This window comes from Megascapheus bottae, chromosome 9, assembly GCF_031878675.1.
Source record: "Megascapheus bottae isolate mThoBot1 chromosome 9, mThoBot2.hap1, whole genome shotgun sequence".
NCBI classification, from domain to species: Eukaryota; Metazoa; Chordata; class Mammalia; order Rodentia; family Geomyidae; genus Megascapheus; species Megascapheus bottae.
Genome location: NC_143517.1, coordinates 40,093,498 through 40,114,395, shown reverse-complemented (window position 1 = coordinate 40,114,395; position 20,898 = coordinate 40,093,498). Strand labels below are relative to the sequence as shown.

Sequence of the window (20,898 nt, the reverse complement as noted above, 5' to 3'; positions counted from 1 at the left end):
AAAGACTTAAGTTAGATTGTCAAAATCTTTCTCAACCTTCCACTAAAAAAGGTCTTTTTAAACAGACTTTCTTTTTCCATTGCTCTTATCTCCCTCTGATATATTTTCATTATCTGATTAGCTTACCTGAATGTAAGCTTCACAAAGACAGGTTTTGAATGTCACTAGTTCCCTGAAACAACACAGATTGCCAGAACACAATACACTCTGGCCTTGGATTCTTGCAGATCTGCAAGACCCCTTCTCTACCTCACTATAAACTTCCTCTTCTCTTCTCCCCACAGAGATCCTTTCTCTCTAGTAGTTTCCACAGAAATTGTAGGGTAGAGGTTTATTGACCTTGCCAGTGTTCTTTGGTCAAAGGAATGGGTGGCACTGTTAGTTCACTCTGGACTTACATTCTCAGTTGGAGTAGGATTTGGTTTACCTGGAACCACAGGGCTCCAAGTGGAGGAGGGTTGATGCCTAGAAGGAAGGAGGAAATGTAGGACTGGCAAAAGGACAGGGGGAGAGATACATATTCAGAATGTCTGCTTGGCAAGCACAATCCCATTTAATTTGCACCCTAACCAAGGGCGGGTACCATTTTAGAAGTGAAAGCCGTTTTAAAATCGAAGTAAGACAATGTCCCAGCTAGAAGGGCGCTGAGCTCAAATCCAGGTCTGTTGGACTTGAAGCCAGAACTCATGCATACTAGCTCTCCTCTTAATCTCTCTTGATTCATCCACCGTGAGTTTACTGTGATCGGCTCTACCGTTTCTAAAATTCCTCTCCACTCCACGCCGCCCAGGAAAGGCCCGGCGTTTCCCTCAGGGTTTGCCACATTCTTGGCTGGGGCCATCCTTTGGTCCAGGACAATCTTTCCCGCACCTGTAAAGTACAGTAATTTCTTTCTTTACATACTAAATATCTTTGAATTTCGTAATAAATTCATACTTACTCAGTGTGTGAGCAAGAGTATCATGTCTAACTTAGTAGAGGAATTATCTGTGGGGGTCAAAATTGTAGAAATTGCAGAAAGCGGGAGCCGCGTTGGGGCAGGGTGCTTCGACTGTGACCTGCAGGACGCACGGTACAAGTCTTTTGGACTTCTTCGGCTCCGGTCGTCACGTGGGCCGCCGCACCTTCCTTCTGCGCCTGCGCGCTGCGGGGCCGCAGTCCACTTCGCCTGCCGCGGGGAAGGACGTTGGTGTCGAGGTGAGACCGGGCGGTGGCGGCGGCGGCCCCGCGTTCAGATTTCCACGGCGCCGGTCCGTCCTGGGATAGCTTAGCCACTCTGCATCTCCTCTGTGGCGGAGCCTGGGGTCTCTTTCCGCCTCGACCCCCGTCCGCCCCCTCGGCGGCTTTGGGCGGGGGAGGGGGGCCTGGGGCGGCCCCGGGGCCCTGGGCGGCCGTGGGGCGGCCGGGCGCCTGCGCGCGCGCCCTGGGCCTCGGGGCATCCGTCCTCCACGCCGGTTTTCTCTGTCTGGCCAGTGTGACCTTGACTAGGTCACCTAACCGTCCTGCCTCCGCAGGGTTTGCGGGGGGATGGTGGGGGGAGAGGGGAACCCACACCCGCGGGCCTCCCGTGCCCCCGCCCCCCACGCCCCAACCCGGCGGGGACCCCAGGCCGGCGGGAACCCCGGGCCGGCCCCATCGACCTCCAGACAGCGAGCGCCGCACAGCTTCCCGCTGGTGCATGGTTGGGAAAATATGTTCGTTAGGTGTTGCTCTGTGGGTGCCTGGTTGTGCCTTAGTCGTTATTTAGAACAGTTGTTGAGCACTGGAGAGGAGGAAAGATGGAGTGGCTAAGCCACACTGCTCTCCTTAGCTTTGTGGGAGGAGCCAGTCTCCAGGTGAGAGATCTTCCGGTGTCTTACTGTGATCTGAAATGAGCTTTTGTCGCCTTATCTATTAAAGAACCATGGCTTCTGGTACATTGGCAAAGCCTCTGATGAGGGGTCTTCTGGCCAGGCGTCTGCGGATACATATTGTTGGAGCATTCATTGTCTCTCTGGGGGTCTCAGCTCTCTATAAGGTATGTATATTTGTTTGTTTTGTGTTTAAGGTAATAAGCGTGTATTTTAAAACGATTTTTAGATTAGTGAAGGAGTTTATTTAGTATTGGGGCTGGAACCAGTGACCTCCCTCCAAAAATCCCTCTTGGATTGAGGGCAAAGCGCTAGTAGTAGAGTTTAATCTTCACCACAAAGAGAGATGGAGGGAGAGGAGGAAGGCAGGCAGGCAGGAAGGCAGGAAGTAAGTCTTACTTTCCCTGAACTTCATAGATTCTAGATGGCTTGCCCTCTTCAGATAGAGTCATGTCATTTTGCTAGGCCTGCCCAAACCAAATAACTGTAGAGTGGTTTAAACGACAGTTTTCTCCCCTCACAGTTCTGAATACTTGAAATCTGTAGACAGGTTTGATGTCTTCTGAGTCTCTCTTGCTTATAGAAGTTTGTCTTCTTTTTCTCTACATGATTTCCTGTAAGGTCATTTGACTATGGTATCCCTGAGCTCTTTTGCTCAAGGCTAGTGCTCTACCATTTGAGTGATAGCTCAACTTCCAGCTTTTTGTAGTAGTTAAGTGGAGGTAAGTTTCTCAGACTTTCCTGCCTTGAATCACTTCAAATCTCAATCCTCAGATCTCAGCTTTCTGAGTAGCTAAGATTACAAGCACTAGCTATTCGCGCTCAACCTTACATTTTATTCTTATGGTGCCACCCTATTACCTGGTACACAGATGTTTAAAGGTATTTGTTGTATGTATCTAAAATTCAGTAGTTCCATGTGCTTTGGAGGATACTAAAGGTAAGACTAAATCTCTGTCCTTGAGAACTTTGAGTCAAATCAGTGAGGTTTAAACATATTAGTTGTTGAAAGAAGATAAAGTAGCTTTGGGGAGAGGATATTTTTGAGTCAGAGTTCTTTATTAGAGGGATGGAATTTGAACTTTTAAAGTTTGGGAGAAATTTGGAGAGCCTAGAGGAGTAACACTGAATACAGTAAGTGGGTTCACGCTCAGGAGGAATGCTTTGAAAGAGACAAGCAAAATGTATTTTTGCCTGCCGTATAGTGAGCCTGAATATTTATGGAAGAAGGAAAGGATGGTAGAGTAATTATTATGTTCATTCCTTGATTCTGTCATTGTTAGTGATCAGAACTCTGACCTTATAATGTCTTGTGATTCTTATTACTAATAAATGATCCTCAGATTAGATATGTTAATTTCATCACGTTACCACTGTTCAGTGTGTAGTAGTTTTAAGATTTAAAAATTGCATTCTTGGATTGTGTCTGTTAATGTATTATATATATGTATATCATATATTTATATGTAGAGAATTTGTAAATACATACTGTATATATTCAAAACAGTATCTCTACCATTTGTAATACAGGGGCTTTTTAGAAGTATTTGTTATTTCTAAATTGCCTTTCCCATGCTTATTAACATGTAAGAAACTTTTAAAATCTCAACTCTGGTTAAAAAGTTTTCTCTGTGGAGTGTGTCTTGTTTCTCTGAATAGGTTGGTTATGGTCTCCTGAGCCATTAGACTGGCATTTTGCACTAGACTATCGTATAGAGCTGAGTACATTGTGTTTTGTCTGTATTAAGAAATGGGACAATGCCAGACACTTGATAGAGGGCTCTTACTGAGTTCTTTATCAAGTAACATGATTCTACGTTCTGTAATGCACTCACTGATATAGATCAGCTTTGAATTATACTATTTTTTTATATTTGGTATAAGATTTGAATTTGGTGTGTAAACCACACTGAAATCTAGTATGCAGTGTGGAGAATAAATACAACTTTTCTTTGTTGGAGGTATGCAGTTGAATCCTGCTTCAGCCCCATAGTGCTTCTAGACCTTCATCGAGTTGCTTACCTCCACTTCAGTAAAAATCTTCATTCTTTGTACATCTCTCCCATTTGTTTGTAGAAGTTGAAAAGCAAACCCCCATTGACGTGACCTCCCTGTTGTCCTTTGAGGATTCTTTACTTACAGCAGCTTCAAGGCTTTCTGCCCATGTGGTAGTAGTTGTCATCTTGAATCTGTGCATCTCTGATGCACCACTAGCCCCTACAACCTGTGTTGAAATGTAGATTACTCCAAACTTTTTAATTTTTATTTTTTGCCTGTCTTGGAGCTTGAACTCAGGGCCCGGGCGCTGTACCTGAACCTCTCTATGCTGAAGGCAAATGCTGTACATTCCAGCCTTTTCTGTCTAGCATCATTTCCAGCTTTTTCTGAGTAATTTGTTGGGGGCAAGAGTCTCACAGACTTTTCGAAGCCCTGGGTGGCTTCAAACCACTACCCTCAGATCTCAGCCTCCTGAGTAGCTAGGATTATAGGCATGAGCCACCAGTGCCTAGCTGACCCCCAACGTTTTTATCAGATAAAAATTTGTCATTCAGTTGTAGACACCCAACAGATCAGTGTCATATTCCTTTAAAATTCATACTGTGGTTTAAATTGAACCAAAATGTTTTTGGCATATCTCAGCCATGGATATAGAAATATAAATTTGCTAGAGGGAAGACTATTCATCTACTGACTGATAAGTTTTACATTTTTGGTTATACTGTAGCTCTTGCAGTCTGTACCTTTATTCTACAAATATGCATACAAACACACCCACACACTTCCCACCTAGGAAAAGGTATAATCTGTCCATAGGCAGAGAGCAGCCGACTTGTTCAGTAGTTTTCCATGAGACTACTTTCCCTTCCTTGTATCTGTGTTTCCTCCTCTACCCTTTAGGAAATGTAGGGTTCAGATGAAAGGGTATACATAAACATGATATTTACTTTGGCTTTAGATTTTAAATTTCAAATAATCTGAAAATGTCTCTCAGTGGACTGTGTTGCTTTTTAGTTTGGTGTGGCTGAACCAAGAAAGAAGGCGTATGCAGATTTCTATAGAAATTATGATTCCATGAAGGATTTTGAAGAGATGAAGGCGGCTGGTATCTTTCAGAGTGCAAAGTGAATTTGGAATGTAAAGGTAATACAGTTATTTGGATCTCTGGTTTGTCTCATTTGTCTTAAAAGTTTGCTCATCAGTATTACACTTTGGTCATGGGGCTTGAACTCAGGGCCTAGGCACTGTCCCTGAGCTCTTTTGCTCAAGGCTAGTGCTCTACTACTGTGTGCCACAGCTTGCTTCTGGTTTTTGAGTGGTTAGTTGGAGATAGGAACCTCAAAGGGACTTTTATGTCCTGGCTGGCTTTGAACTGTTATCCTTAGATCTCAGTCTCCTTAGTACCTAGGATTACAGACATGAACCACTGGCACCTGGCTTACACTTTCTTTACTAAAGTTTTGTAAGTTTTTTTTTTTCTATTTCTGCCAAAAAATGATGTTGGCTTTTTTTTTTTTTTTTTTTTTTTTTTTTTTGCCTGTCCTGTGGCTTAAACTCAGGGCGTGGGCTTTCTCAATGCTAGCACTTTACCACTTGAGTCACACCACCACTTCTGGCTTTTTCTGTGCACGTGATACCAAGGAATCGAACCCAGGGCTTCATGCATGCTAGGCAAGCACTCTACCACTAGGCCATACTCCCAGCCCAATGTTGGCAATTTTTTGTGTTTGTGTCCTGGCTCTGGGACTTGAACTCAGGGAATTGTACTACTCTCACTTGGCTTTTTTTTTTTTTTTTCCCCCACTATTGCTGGCTTTACCTCTTGAACCACATCTAGTCATCTTTTTGCAAGTTACACTTTTCTGCCTTTCTGGCTTTGGACCATGATCCTTAGATCTGAGCCTCTAGAGTAGCTAGGTTACCAGCATGAGCCACCAGAATATTAAGTATTGCATACCTCAACATTTCTGAAATGTCTTTTATTTGTATCATTTATTTCTTTCAATATTTTATAGTTTTTTATGTGTATAGTTCATGTTCTTTCATTCCTAATATTTTGTTCTTTTTGAAATGAGCTTGTTACTGTTCATTCTTGATAGAAACAATTTTGTTGTGTTAATTTTGTCTTCTGCAACTTAGCTTTATTTTTATACTTTTTTGTATATGGAATTGTGGGGTTTTTTTTTTTCACTTTGGATTCCTTTTGTTTTTTTCATACTGTATTGGCTAGGTGGCCAAAAATAAGCACATTTGTCTTGTTCTTAATTCTAATTAAAGGAAAAGCTTTCAAGTCATCTTCCTTTTGGTTTGACATTAGTTACGAGCTCATCATGTTTTATATTTATTTTTGTGTGTGTGCCAGTATTAAGACTTAAAGTTAGGTCCTGGATGCTGTCTCTTAGCTTTTTTGCTTACAGCTAGTGTTCTACCACTTGAGCCACAGTTCCACTTCAGGCTTTTTGGTGGTTAATTGGCTCATAGATTTTCCTGCCCTGGTTTGCATCGAATTGTGATTCTATCTTCAGATCTCAACCTCTTGTAGCTATTATAAGTACATTGTACTTCAGTATCTAATTGTTTTTATTATCACAAGGTGTTTTGTCAGATGCCTTCTCTGTATATTTACGTGGTATGTTACTGTTTTGCTGTGATGTATCATATTTTAATAGTATGTGTCAAACCATCCTGCATTCTAGGAATTAGTCTCTTGGTCCTCAATTATAATCCTTACAATGTGCTATTAAATTTGGTTTGCTAGGAATCTACTTCCATTTTTTTTTTTTTTTTTTTTTGGCCAGTCTTGGACTTGAGCAGGGCCTGAGCACTGTCCTTGGACTTCCTTAAGGCTAGAGCTCTACCACTTGAGCCTCAGCAACACTTCTGGCTTTTTTCTATGTATGTGGTACCAAGGAATTGAACCCGGGTCTTCGGGCATGCTAGGCAAGCACTCTACCACTAAGCCAAACTCCCGGCCCCTACGTCCATTTTCTGCATGGGGAAGACGTGTCTCTGACTGTCCCCCTCCCTCCCAATTTCTCCTTTCTGAGTAAGGAGAGAAAAGGTGGTATATGTCTTAAATGGAAAAGAGCTTAGTCAGCGAGCTTGGAAAATGAGTTTGGGCTTCTGCTGATTAAAGGTGAATGATTGAAGTATAGGGTTCACTAATGGGAGTTATAAACCAACTTCACAGATGTTGAAAATTGATGTTTGTCATTAACTTAGCTCTTATGTTTCTCTTCACAGAATTTCTTTGGCTTGACCTGTGTTCCTGAACTATGAAACATAAATATGAGCTAATGAATAGTTTCTCTTGATTAATAAACAAATACTGTGGACTGAAGTCTTGCTCAGTTATTCATATTGATAATTCAGGGCATTAAAAAGTATCATACTTGATAAGATTTTAATGTTTATAAACATTGTCTTTTTGTTTTAATGCATATTTAATTGCTCTGATGTTTTGCCTATTGTACTAGGGGTAATTCTGGCTACCATTGCTTCTGGCTTTGAAGATGTGTCTGGGAGTCCGTATGAGACTATACTGTGGGTTTTAAGAAGGGTTAAACAGTGCTTCCAATAAAACCTGTCCTTGGGCTTCATTCTCATTATAGGATAGCCTTACTGTCACCAGAGATAATTAAAATACAATGACTGAGGAGTATTTAGTATTTGGTTTACTAAAGAGTTAAGTTTGTAGAGTTGGCATATGTAATTTAGAAAAACAAATACTACAAATGAATGCTTGCTAATGATTCAGCAGTTTGGGGTTTTTTTTTTGGAATATTTTGCTGGTATTATAGCAGCTATCGGAATGATTTATTAAAACTGACTTTAATCACTATCCCTTATTAATATAGCAAACTGGTATAAGAACTGTCTCCATGAAAAGCTTCACTTTTAAGATCTCCTTTGGTGATGTCACCTTTATCATAAGTGAAAAGGACAATGTAGAAAGTCCATTTAGCCTGGTGCTGGTGGCTCATGCCTATAATCCTACCTACACAGGCAGCTGAGATCTGAGGATTGCAGTTTAAAGCCAACCCAGGCAGGAAAGTCTCTTCAGTTAACCATCATAAAACCAGAAGTGATGCTGTGGCTCAAAGTGGTAGAGTGCTAGCCTCTAGCAAAAGAGCTCAGGGAAAGCCCAGGGGTTCCCCCCCCCAAAAAAAAAATTCATTTAACAGACATTTACCTGTATGAATATTTTATTTTAAATAATTTTATAGTGCTTGACAGTATGCAAAATACATAAAACATACAAGAATTAGTACATATTCACATCCTTAAAATATCCTTAAGGCTGACCAAAAGTCACTCCTAAATCAAAGGTGGTTTTCATATTCAGTTTGAATTTCCATTAACCTGTTTTTCCACTAACCACTTTATGATATAGTGGTGACATGCCCCCCAAAAAACTCAGTTAAATCAGAGGGCCTTCTAAGTTGCATGCTTTTCTTAAAATTGATAGTAAAAAGTTGTATGGCAAATTTGAATGCAGTCAGTGGACATGTTTAAATTAATTGGACCAGGAGATATTTACCAAGCATTTTAAGCTATCTTGACCTGAGATCAAGTTAAACTCATTTGTAGATGCCAAATAATATTTACCAGATATATTCATTGCTTTTTGTCAAGTTTGTCCAAGAAAACTATCTTAATTTCTGGGCTTACCTGAGCACTTCACATTTGTTTCATAGAAGAAATGTAATGGTTTAGCTTGTCTAGTAAGCCATTATAAAATGTACTGGACAGTTAAAAGAGTTGTAAATTTCAGTAAAATGCAGACCCTGAAGGCAGTGTACAAGGCAGCTTTCACTGAAAACAGCACTGCAAACTGACAAATCCAAGAAGTTGAACAAAGAGGTCCTCAGCATTTCATTTCCAGAATCTGAATCTTTGCAGATACAGGGTAAGTAGTGATAGCATCCCTATCCCAGAACAGATGAATACTAAATCCAAATCACATTTCTCTGTAGAGCTGGATACTAAGAGAGCCACATATTACATTGGAAATTTGAAAGTGGCATTCTGGAGCAAAAATAAGGAATGTGTTTTCCATGTGCGGTAGGAATATATGTTTAGCATTCTATTGAAAAATGTATTTAAAAAAAAACCTTTTTGTTTTAGGGAGAAAATTACAGAAATGTCTAGAAAATGAGTATACCTGTAGCTAGAAAAGTGTTAGCCCCATGTCTGTTCTGAATTACTACTAGCGTGGGTTTCCTGTTTCAAAACAAATTGCACAAGCAGAAAATAATGCCTTATACTAGATTTAGGGGAATCCTTTCCTCAGGGCTTTATTTTTCACCATGGTAAATTTACTAACAAAGACCTGAGCAAAATGGGGGTCAGCCAAATAGTTGTATGTTTTAACAGTGGAAAGGGGTGGCTCCACCGCCACCACAGGGCATGGTGCTTGCATAGAAGAGCAGCTGAAGGCCATGTGACAAGATGTCTTTGCAATATAGTCCACAAGTCTGTTGTACTGTTGTTCTGACAGTCTTTCTCGGGCTCCATCCACCTAGGACCCAAAAATGATGACTCATTAGTTGCCAAACCTTTGATTAGGAGTCTTCTTTAACAGACTGACTCCTTTTCCTTCATACAGGTCATTTTGTCTAAAACCTTGCTTTGTTTTCCCTCTGATGTATAAAAATGACAACAGTAGTTTTAGCCTAGCAAGAGCTTTGCATGAGGATATCAGGTCTTCATCCTTTGAGTAGGCACTGCACCAATGTTACATTAAATTCCCATCTTTGAAGCTGATGACTTGATAATGTTTTACTCTATTAAACATTTTACTTCATCTTTACTGAGAGGCTCAAGAATGAAGAAGCAAGATGTCTTTTCCTGTGCTTAAATCTTAACATTAAACTCTGCATCGTGAAATAAAGGCTGTTAGCCTAGCTCCTAAAACCACTTCAGATAGAACTTTACTTTGACAGGAAGTGGAGAAGAGCACCTCACACAAACCAATGGCTCTGGGTGGGGCACTAAAAAAACAATTTTCAAAGTGTAACATTTTCTGTCAAGATTTAAAGCCAGACAAAATAGAAAAAAGCGGGCATTGGAAGGGGAAATTTTTGTGGAAAAAAAAGGGAGGATGCAGAGTACATTTATGGTTCATAAAAGTCTGGCTCATCTTCAGCAGAACACATATGAACTGAGATATACTAGGTTTTTAAGTGGAATTTTCTAAGAAGCACCATCAAAGATTGAGCTATAAATCCCTCCCACCACACTCTCCTGCCCCAAGTCCTATAAGCTATCTAGTGTGCAGATCAAGCCTAGTGGGAAGTTCCCAGTGCAAGCCCCAGGTCTGAGCATGAAGTAGCCACTGACTCTACAGTACTTTTTACCTGCTGAGTTGTTTCTGGAAGGATTATAAACATTTTAACTTTTTTTTTTTAAAGTTTTGAAGGTAGTGGAAATGTAAAGAGTTTATAATGTTGTACAGAGTCCAGAAACAAGCGTCGTCAAGTCTTAAGCCAGTGAGATAGGATAGGGATACCAAAAGGCCTATCTGGAGTAGGGCACCTATTAAGAGCTCAGGTCTCTGTAGTTTTGAGCTTGGGAAAGAAAGGCCCCAAGATTCACTGACAGTTGAAAGCTGTTCACTACCAGGCCAACACCAGAGTGCTGATGATATCATCTGATGGGGCCAGCATTCAGCTGGAAAGCTTAGAATACACAAAAAGGCTTAATTGCTCCTCCTGAACAGCAGCACAGGAAACCCATGTTGTGAAAGGAGCCTGGCCAAGGAATAAATTGACCTTCTGACTCATTTTGAGCCTCTCAAAAGGGATTTCGGTAATGTGCTAGGCATATTAAGCAATTACCCCCAAAATGGTTGCATTTAACCAAGAAAAGCAAATGCTAATTTAAAAAAATTTGAAACCTGCCATATTTGAATATATTGGATGATGTCATCTACAAATTAATTCCTTCCAAAATTCAGAGGAGCTGTGTTTCCGAGCCCTTGAGGCAAAAGCAATAAATCTGAAAGGCCATTTCACATAAAGAGCTTAAAATGCTGTTCTTGGTTCTCACTAGAGGGTAGCTTCCTAACTGAGCTGTGTATCTGGGCAACTGGAGGGCCTCCTTTTACCCCTGGATACCAGGGAAAATCAGTGTTAAACCTGTTATCCAGAGCTCTGGTGCTTCTGCCTCAACTTGGTTGATTTCATGGTCTGAGCCTTGAGAACTAAGGATGCTGACTCCCATTACTATCCCAACAGCCCCTAGAAAAACAGGTTCTTTCCTTCCAGATATGGTAATCCTCACCATACTCTTCTCAAATGCAAAACTAGAAGGTTGCAGGGCAGTTTAACAGAAAAAGATGGCTCTTCACTTAGAAGAGGTTATGATCTAAAGCATTTCCCAAGCCAGCAAGGGAAAAAGGACAGTTGCCGCTATTCGGAGGGTCTAGGAGGTTTCTTGTTAGGGACTAGGGACTAAGATAATGCTACTATCCTCTGCCAAGTCCTGTAGCCAGATCACTGCTGCTTTATTGTCAACTGGATCAGAAGATTTTTGGCAGATCTAACAAAGCCTGGACATCTGACCTCTGTTTATTCCCAGAAAGTCATCAGCTCAAAGCAGCAGCGAAGTCCTGGTGCCAAGCCTCAGCATAAAGCTTGACTGATGGTGATCCAAGAAACTAAAGAAATCTTAAGAGTTGTTGTGGTTGGCTGTTTTCCATCTGCTCACATAATTGTACCCAAACATTGGTGTGAGGAAGAAATAGGCTCTCATATCAAGAAGAAAATAAAGCAGGAAGGAAGGAATCAGAATCAGAAGGACCTGATGGAGACAGGCTCATGTCCTCTCTAGGATCACAAATCCCCAGTAGGCTCGAGTAGTAGGCTTCTAATCACCTTTGTCTTGCCATATGGAAAAAGATGTCCATTCTCTAGGTGACCAATCAGGGTCCATGGACTGGCCGTTACCTGGGAGGTAGAGGCAGAGTACCCCTTCCCAGTGGGGGTCTCTGCTTACTTTAGGCTGGACTATGCAGCTGAAGCCATCTGATCAGGGCTGACACTCCCCATGCTCCACCTGAGCATCCACTGCACATGGACTGTTTGCAGGAGCCAGCAGCCCCTCGTGCAGAAGCCTAAGCTGTCTCCAGGAGGAACCCTGGATTACCAGACAGGAAATTACCACAGGGAAAAGAAAAACAGAGCCACAGGAAATTAAGCTGTGAGTAGGAGAGAGACCTGTTCACAAACTTTTGACTCCCCAGTTCTTGAGTTAGGCATAGAGGGGAGCAGAGGGAGGGGTTGCAAAAGTTCTGCCTTCTTCTGCTCCTGTCTTGTTTGGTTTTGTCAGTACACTCCTTGCTCTGAAGCAGTCTTCTGTACCCACGGCTACTCCCATGTGGCACAGGGGCCAGGGAGCCTCCTTTGTGAGGTAGTTGCTAAGAACTGCTGTCACGTTCCTCACCCTCCCTATACCTAGCTAACAAGTTGCTCTGGAACCCCATGGTACTGTCTATGGAACCCCCACCCCCAACACCATGACAGAGCTGCATCAGTCGTGTATTAATCACAGGGCAGATGATTCTCAGGCTGGTAGTCCTGCCTACCTGCTGGGCTTTCTGCAAAAGTTTCACCTGCGCAATTTGGTGGGTTCTTCTCAGTTCCCCTGCACATGCACTCCACCACCTCTACCACTGTCGTTCATGGCAGCTCCCCTGGTCTCCACCAGCCACTTCTGAGACTCATAAATGCCTGCCTGGGCAGACAGCTTGCCCTAATCACCCTATTTTCTGGACTGTACCTCCACATCACAGGCCACTCTTGGTTGCTTGAGTTGCACCGTGAGGATGTTGCTTTGCTTGCTGTCCTGTGCACAGTCGATCTCGGTGACGGGAAAGGCCTGCTGCTGTGTGTCCTCGCTGATGCTCACCACAAAGAGCACTTCTGATGTCAGCAGCAAGCACCCTTCATGCTCCTGGCCCGAGCCCCTCACCAGAACCACATCCAGGGCCATGTGGACTTCGGGTCTGCCCAGGGACTGGAGCATTTTCCTGTTTAAAAGAAGGAAAGTGAGGCCAAGAGCTAGTTATGAACATAGCTACTTAACCTATAAATTCTAATTACTAACTCTTTTGTTGTGGGGAACAGAACCTGGCTCTTCCTGAACACAAAGATATCATTGGCTCTTTTTAGCTCTTTAAATATTTTTGTCATTAAAAATGATTACAGCTCCAGAGACCCTTCTTTAAGCCCAGGGTTCTCGACTCATATATCAACCCTCCTTGAGGGGTCAGTGTTGAGAAGAGTTTTGTTTTGTCTTCACATGGAGTTTCCTTGTGTAGCTCAGGATGGCCTTGAGTTTGCAATCCTTCTGCTTCAGTCTTCTGAGTGCAGGGTTTACAGGGGTGAGGCACCACCCCCAGCCTTTGGAGAAGACTTGTGAAGCTAGCTTTCAATCTGGGAGCAGCAGCCTTTCCTTGGCCTTCTAGTACACCCTATATCAACTTTTCCTCTTGTGCTCCCCAGAAAGCATGGCCTGTCAGCCTGACAGCAAGCCAGGAGCTAGCACCTACAAGTGCAGAAAGGATCTCAGTAGCTTTACCAGACATATTTAACATGGCTGTTTGGAGCCCGGTCAGCATGCAGGTCACTTGGCTGATAGCGCTGTTTGGGAAGTTGAGACAGTCCAGCTCCATGTAAAATACCTGCGGGGTAAGAGAAGTAAAGGGGTTTTACTAGTTTTTCTGGAAAACAGTTGCATGCTACCAATGATGTCACCTGTTAGAGCCATCCATAAAATGTTCCAGAACAGACCCAAAAATGATGTCCTGGACGCGAGTGCAGAGAGTCATTACCTATCACACTGCTGTTAACTCTAGTGACCTTACATTAGCTACAAACTCACACAGGAATATGCTACAGTCCAAAAACACATTCAGAGGAAGCACAATGCTCCTGAGAGCAACTGGGCATGAACAAGAGCTCACACATCATTTACAATTACGTGTTCAAAAGTCAAGATTAATAGTCGACTTCCTTGCTTACTTAATACTATACCAATACTTTTGTATTCATGCTATGGCTGGCCAAATTAAAAAAAAAAAAACATGACATACGCAGATACATATAAAGACACATGGTTAGCCTAGATACAATACTTAAATGCTAAGTGCCTTAATCCAGCTGTTATAGGCAATTCTGTATACATTTATGAGTGCTTTTGGGGCTCTGGTTTATTGCTCGCTCTCCCGGGTGCCAGCACCAAATGAGGGCACCGTAGCAGCCGCACAGGCCTCCAGAATCAAAGATGGCGCAGCACGTGTGCTTCGTGAGGGCTTGTAAACGTTTCTAAATGAGGCAGAGTCATTAGACGAAGAGTTAGTGGTTTGTAAAACCTTCAGTGTGGTAATAAAAGTTTTACAAGAGTGATGGAAACCAAAAGGCCATGTGAAGCTCGGCTCTGAGATGCTCTTACATAAGGCAGAGGCCTCAGCGCTGGGAAACACACAACTAGGGACAACGGCATTTTCAACTGAAAACATGAAGTATGAGTTCATGTTACCTCCAGGAATCTGTAGCTAAAGGAATACTGTTTTTATTCACTGGGAAGGCCTAAGTAGTTGATAAGGGAGAGTGAGGTTTTTTAAAGTCTCTAAACTGCAGCTTTCCCAGTGAGGGAACATGTCATTCATGGCAGCGAGCAACGTGAAGGGGGCGGCAGGAGGCGGCGCAGGGTTCTCCCTGTGTGGTCTCCCCCAGGATGCTCGGGATGGCTGCCTGGAGTGTGCACTGCCTTCCACTCCCTCCCGTTAGCCTGTCTTGATGCCCTGGTCTGGTTCCGTCCTGTCAGAGATCCTGAGGTAGAGAATGCGTGCAACGAGATGTAAGCTGCAGACAATCTGGCCAGATGCAGGCAGTGCTCAGGAAGGCCTCCTGGGGTTTGAGATGCCAGCTAGCAGCCTGCTCCCTGGATGACGTGAGGAGAAGCACAGGAAGAGATGCTTCCATTCATGCCATAAGCAGGAACAGGCCTGCCACGAGCGCCACATCTCCATGGGGCTGCTTGGGGAAGAAGGGCTTTTCTTCTGGATGATTTGCCTTTCCTAACATTGGCTGGGAGACAGCCTGCCCACAGTCAGTATCTACAGGTGAAAAAGGAAGCCCAACCTTGAAGAGCCATATGCACCCCATTCCCTATCCAACGCCTTCATGCACGGCCTCCTTCCTGCCTTGCTTGCCACACTGGGAAAAAGTAATCATTCTTTTCTCTGCTGCTCTCAACAACTTTCGCCTTTTACTGATTACTTTTTTAAAAATTAAACTCTGTGAAGTGTATGCTCAGAAATATTCTGTGTTAATATTACTATGAAATTACTGAGATTAGTAAATGATTTCCTGGTTCTACAATTAAAGTATGGTTCTGCTCTGTATAAATAATCACAAGGAGACACTGATCCGTTGATCCAGTTCCTCCTCACCCTTTCCCCTTGGGGAAGGCTGGCTCATCTCAGGGAAGCTCTGGGGATCTGCTGCAAATGCACCTCAAGGTCTCTATTGGCTTCAATGTTTTGTTTGTTTGTGTTTGTTTTTGTTTTTTTGTTCAGCTGTGAGACTTGAACTCTGGGCCTGGGTTTTGTCCCTGAGCACTTCAGCTCAAGGCTACCACCCTACCCTTTGAGCCACAGTGCCACTTCCAGTTTTCTATTGGTTAATTGGAGATAAGATTCTCACAGACTTTTGTGCCCAGACTGGTTTTGAACCTCAATCCTCGGATCTCAGCCTCCTGAGTAGCTAGGATTATAGGCGTGAGCCACTGTGCACAGTAGCCTCAGTGGTTTTGTACTTACCATAACCTGTCTGGGAAACCAGCTCAGCAGCTCCACCGATGGGTTTTGTGAACACTCCCATTATTCCTTTTCCCACACCTGAGATGACACCCTTGGCCTTGTGTCCTGCTGAAGCCTGGGCCTCTGATGTTTTCTGGAAGTTCTGCATTGGCTGATCAACTATACCAGCAATTGCACCTGAAGGAGAAAAAACTTCAGTAAGGACAAAATGAATCACTAGCCAGGTGTGGCGGTACATACCTGCTTCTAGATGGATGCTAGGGACTGTGTGAAGTACTTCAGCTTATATTTTGTGAGCTGGGCACTATCTTGTTATTTTCTAGAAGACACTGAAGTACAAAGAGGTTGAGGACTTTCCCCAAGGTTGCACAGCTCTTACGTGGCTGGACCTCACTTTGAACTCAAGGAATCTGGTGACAGCTAAAGTCTTAGCTGCCAACTTTATCAGTTATCCTACCACTTATCCTGTTTCTAAAGCAGGTTGGTCTATTTGCCTATTTAGAAAAGTTTCTATTTTTTTTTTTCATTTCAACTGAGGCTTGGCTAATTAATCTTCAGTACAGTATAGGCAACCAAATCCTGCTTCACGAATCTGCTTGCACAGCTTACCACAAGCCCCCCCCCGCCATGGTAGCTGGAGCCATCTGTGGATAGAAGGTGTCATGTCCACCACTCGACTCATTCTCCTTGCCCCTTTCAGTTCCAGAGCCAAGGGTGAGGTCTTGCCAGGCCTGACTTTTCTTATGATGCTGTGGCAAGTTCTCTAATATAAAATCTTTATAATTCTTGACAGGATTACAGGTTTTAAACTCAAACCTGGTAAGATTAATGAAAACATAGTTCTCCTGGGAGACGTTATAGACCACATCAAATCCCATTACTCCACCTGCCACTAATTCAAAGTCCTTCTGGGTAAACAGATTTGTAGGTCTCCGTTAATGACCTGCTAATTTTTAGTAACATTCTGAAATTGAGCAAAATCCAGTAAAACAAAAGGCTAGTTTCTTCATGGATTTCAGTTAGGTAGGCTTGAAGTCATTAAATTTATGAGTCAATACATTAAGAAATATCAAAGGTGACTGTCTGCTTCCCAGCCTCGACTCATGCCATCCAACTCGTGTGAGGAAATCACAGGTGTTGGGGCGGTAGCTGTTCCTCACTGGCTCCGGCTGCCCTGGTTTGAGGGCTGAGGGTCACCATTCTACCTATGACGAGTGTTTCCCTTGGCTGCAGCTCTCCTCACTGTGTCAGAGGCCTAGAGGCTGCACACTCTGTTCTCGGTCTGTGGGGAGGAGGAGGCCCGGCAGTGCAATGGAGAGGCAGAACTTGAGCCTCCTCCACGCTATACATAACAGGTAGCTCAAAGGGAACAGCACCAAGTAAAAGAACACAGCTTTGGTGCTTTCATTATCTGATTCTCTGAAAGGCTTCCATGCTTTAGAGTACAAAAAATAAGTAAATGATTACAAATACAACAACCAACTAAATTACTGCCAGAGTTTCTGGTAGAAGTGTTTTCTCTCAAGTGTGGCTTTCATTAAAGCTATTAAAACTGTGATGGAGGCAGGTGGCCGCCTTATTTAGAATCTTCTCCACTTCCCTTTCATGTGCCAGCCCTGATCTAAGCAAGGAGCTCAGAGCACTGAGCAGCTGTGACATCTACACGGGGTGCTAACTTTGGTCTGCTTAAGTGCAAACAGGTATCATAGTGAAACTCCCCTTTGATCTTCCACTTTCCCCAGCCACTGGCCACACAAAGGCTCCAGTTACTGTGGCTTTGAGAGATAAACTATTGGTGCAGCCTGAAAAGTGGGAAGCCTGAGTCCTATGACAAGGTGTTAGATTCCATGAGTTGGAGAAGAAGCTGTCAGGTCACATGCCCTCAGCTCAGCCCCAGACCATGCAAGGAGGAAAAGCAGTGCTCCTTACCAGGAACCAGGTGTCACTGGCTCACTTTGTGATAACAAGCTGGAGCCAGCAAGGCCAAGGTAGCTAAAAGTTATTCCCAAGTCACTGCAAGACTGCCTGGAGGGAGCCAGCTCCTTGGAGGGCCTTCTAAAGGCCTCTTCCTGAGGATAATCCAACTAAGTCCACAACGGGTAAATTATTTACTGTCATACTCAAACTCTGCTCTAAGGCTTAAGTGGTGGAAACCGATCCCAAGACTTGTCTGTTGGCGGCGAGCCCATGGGGTGGGCGGCCACATGGAGAGGGCTGTGATGTGACAAAGGCATGGAGGGAAGAGTGTGCTGGGAGTTGGAGGGGTATTGACTGCAATGCTGTGAAACCACCACTGCTGTGCCCTCCGCTCTAGGATGAGGCCTTTCTCAGAGAAGTGAGGGACTGTAGTGGTTCCCTTCACTGCTCCTGTGACTTACTTCCAGCACAAGGCAGAAAGCTTTGACACTCTGATTTATTTTGATGCTGCTTATCAAATGGTGTGGTTTTATTTCAGGCCGGGTGTGTGTGTGTGTGTGTGTGTGTCTGTGTCTGTCTGTCTGTCTGTCTGTCTGTCTGTCTGTCCTGGAAGCTTAAACTCAGGGCCTGGGTTCTATCTCTGAGCTTCTTCAAGGCTAGTGCTCTACCACTTGAGCCACAACTCCCAGATTTTTTTTTTTAGTGGAGATAAGACTCTTAGAGTGCTGGAAGTGTGGCCTAATGATAAAGTGCTTACTTAGCATGTGTGAAGCCCTGGGTTTGATTCTGTGGTACTACATATACAGAAAAAGCTGGAAGAGGTGCTGTATGGCTCAAGTGGTGCTGTGAAAGCTCAAGGACAATGCCCAGGCTCTAAGTTCAAGCCCCAGGACAAGGGGGAAAAAAAAAAGAATCTCAGAGATTAAAGAAAAAAACAATCTCAGAGATATTTCTTCCTCTGCTGGCTTTGAACCACAGGTCCTTAGATCTCAGCCTCCTAAGTAGTTAGGATTGATTTACAGGTGTGAGTTGCTGTGTGCTCAGCTCAGGCCCCTTCCTCCCTTTTTTTGTTCTTGTTATAATAGCAGAGGAAGAGGTCCAGGCTGGGATTCTAAGCTGTAGGTCACCATTTCAGACAGTGAATCTATACAGCAAAGCAGACATTCCAACTGAAAGCCAACTTTTTTGGGCAGAAGAGATGAGCAAACTGAAAAAGAGACATTTAATGCAAACTCAATTGCTGATTGCAGACTACAGTGTCAGTTGTCTCTCACGTGCTGGTTCTTGATATGCGCAGCTCCTCTAGTTCTCACTTGAGGGGAATACCTAATCCACCTACCTCAGGCTGGTCTTGTTGAATTCTCAGAGATACTCAGAGAGGGAGCAGGAAATTGAGATGTGAGGCTATGGAGATTGTATTGTTTAACCCTGCCCTTGCTGTGTAGAAGAGTCAGATCTGGGTAGGACCTAGAGTAAATTGACCTGGAACTTTCCAGTTATCCAGGATTCAGGGCAGAGAAGTAAGTATAACTATTTAAGGAAGTGGATTTGGCAAATGTGGGCAGAGCTGATGACAATTTTGAGGGTAAACAGTTTTCCCCAAAGTCTTTTCTTTGGAAAACTGCTATGGAGTTCATCCTGGTAGCCTCTCCTAGCTGGCAGACCCTTGCCATCGCTGCCCTGGGATGGTATGGCTGAGGTTTAGGTGCTTTACAGATCTCACAGAATCCCTAGGAGAGTGGAGCATGAAACCCACAAAACCCAGATGCATGCAGGGGAAATGTGTTTCTTCTACCTTGGAAGTTTCAACTATTAGGTAGTCCTACACCTTGCTGGCTTCCAGGCCAGGAGCACTTGAGGCCGGCCCGGGCTCCTGGCCTTGGCAGAAGGAAGGATGCTCTGGGCAGTGACATCATCTATACCATGCGGTGTGAAGGTGAGATAAGATGACATGTGGGAACATGCTTTGTCAAGCCCAAAATGTTCTTCAATTTTCATCTTTTTACTAACTGGGTAATTAAAATTCCAGTCTTAAAAAGGAAGAAACTGAACATCAAGGAAGAGGGCAGAACATCAATTTCCTTACCATGGGTTTCAAATTATTAGATAGTAATAGCTCTGCATTCAACTTGGTATTTAATTGTGCATGGTCATTTTAAATACCATTTCTGGGGATGAATAAAATGATGACCATCTATACATTTCAACTTCTCCTGCTTCTCCTTTCTTCTCACACATCTAGTAACTCTGGGGACCAGATGTTGAGATAACCCAGAGGTTCTGTGAAATACCACAGGCCTTTGAACCTCTGGAAAAAAGGACACTGCTCTGGTCAAGCTGGACACCGAGGATTCAGAAGTGCCCAGTGCTGGTAGTATGCCGAACACCAACGGGGAAGTTATGTCACCCTCAGAACTCAAGGGTTTCTGGAAATTACCAGACTCAGAAACACCACCTGAGCTCTCATACTCAGAACAAAGTGTATGAAATGATGGCCTACAATTAAGGTCCAGAAGTACCAGAATGATGACCTGAAGGCCCCCCAAACAACCTCTTCTAGTTACAGTCGTTTAATCTGTTGGATTCAACTACAGCAAGAACGTTCCAGCAATGTTCAAAGGTTTCTCTTTGTTGGAACACTATTTGAAACCCAGCAGCACTTATAGTCTGTTAGCTACCAGAATATAATGCTAATAAGTGCTGTATGCCAGTATGGACTCTGTGCCTCCTCTGGCTGCCCACCATTATCCCCAAAACAGTATTACCAGCTCTGCTTTATAAAACAAAAATCAAGGGCTGGAGAAGAACTTGCTTGATGTCATAAAGGACTCTGACAATATCTTTGAGTCTGTAAACCTATGGCACATGGGCCACGCACTGTCCCCAAAGAAGCCCACCACCTTTGGATTGCTTTGTTAAGCTGGGACTGCACTTTCCTAGCCCATCCATCACTGGTCATTAGTCTCCTACTGTCCGTGGTATTAACATACAGCAGTGACATAGGTCACTGCTTGCTGTAACCAAAATAATTTCTAATAACTTAACCTGCACTTGTAACATTTAATTGTTTCCTCTCACAGCCTGGGCTGGTGGTGGTGGTGAGGGGGCACGATGTGGTGCTGCAGGGAGAACTTGAAGCTTTCAGCCTCCTCTTTTCTACCCTGTGCTCTGCGCTGCTTTGATCTCTGTGAGGCTGTCCTCCCTCAGACATGGGGAAGGCAGGGTGCCAAGCACTGTAGTCTTAAATTCCTCCACAGGCAAATAAACAAAATTGCCCTTGAAAATCCTGCACTGCAAACTCTCAGC

At 43.6% G+C, this 20,898-nt stretch overlaps 2 protein-coding genes across 3 annotated transcripts in view; one reads left to right on the top strand and one right to left on the bottom strand.

Moving 5' to 3' along the window:
• Positions 1-1,115: 1,115 nt before the first annotated feature.
• Cox6c (cytochrome c oxidase subunit 6C) lies at positions 1,116-7,188 on the top strand. 2 transcript variants are annotated; one of them, XM_090339135.1, is made up of 4 exons: positions 1,116-1,197; positions 1,900-2,017; positions 4,863-4,991; positions 7,092-7,188. In XM_090339135.1, exons 2-3 carry the CDS (start codon positions 1,904-1,906, stop codon positions 4,974-4,976), a joined length of 228 nt encoding a protein of 75 aa, XP_090195261.1. In that variant the 5' UTR covers positions 1,116-1,197; positions 1,900-1,903; the 3' UTR covers positions 4,977-4,991; positions 7,092-7,188. The 2 variants fall into 2 exon arrangements, with proteins under 2 accessions (XP_090195261.1, XP_090195263.1); XM_090339137.1 differs by having other exon boundaries at positions 1,164-1,250.
• Positions 7,189-8,035: 847 nt separating this feature from the next.
• Vps13b (vacuolar protein sorting 13 homolog B) overlaps positions 8,036-20,898 on the bottom strand; it is a 494,062-nt gene continuing 481,199 nt past the window's right edge. Inside the window, exons 59-62 of the mRNA XM_090339134.1 lie at positions 15,676-15,852; positions 13,431-13,533; positions 12,630-12,879; positions 8,036-9,369 (exon numbers count right to left, since the gene is read on the bottom strand). Of these exons, the coding sequence (XP_090195260.1) occupies positions 9,121-9,369; positions 12,630-12,879; positions 13,431-13,533; positions 15,676-15,852 (779 nt within the window). The 3' untranslated portion in view covers positions 8,036-9,120. The remainder of the gene's footprint in view (positions 9,370-12,629; positions 12,880-13,430; positions 13,534-15,675; positions 15,853-20,898) is intronic.

Excerpts from the sequence above, each read along its gene's own strand:
- Cox6c (XM_090339135.1), top strand. The coding sequence starts at position 1,904 with ATGGCTTCTGGTACATTGGCAAAGCCTCTGATGAGGGGTCTTCTGGCC. Across the intron at positions 2,018-4,862 it reads GGGTCTCAGCTCTCTATAAG|TTTGGTGTGGCTGAACCAAG; the intron begins GTATGTATATTT and ends GTTGCTTTTTAG.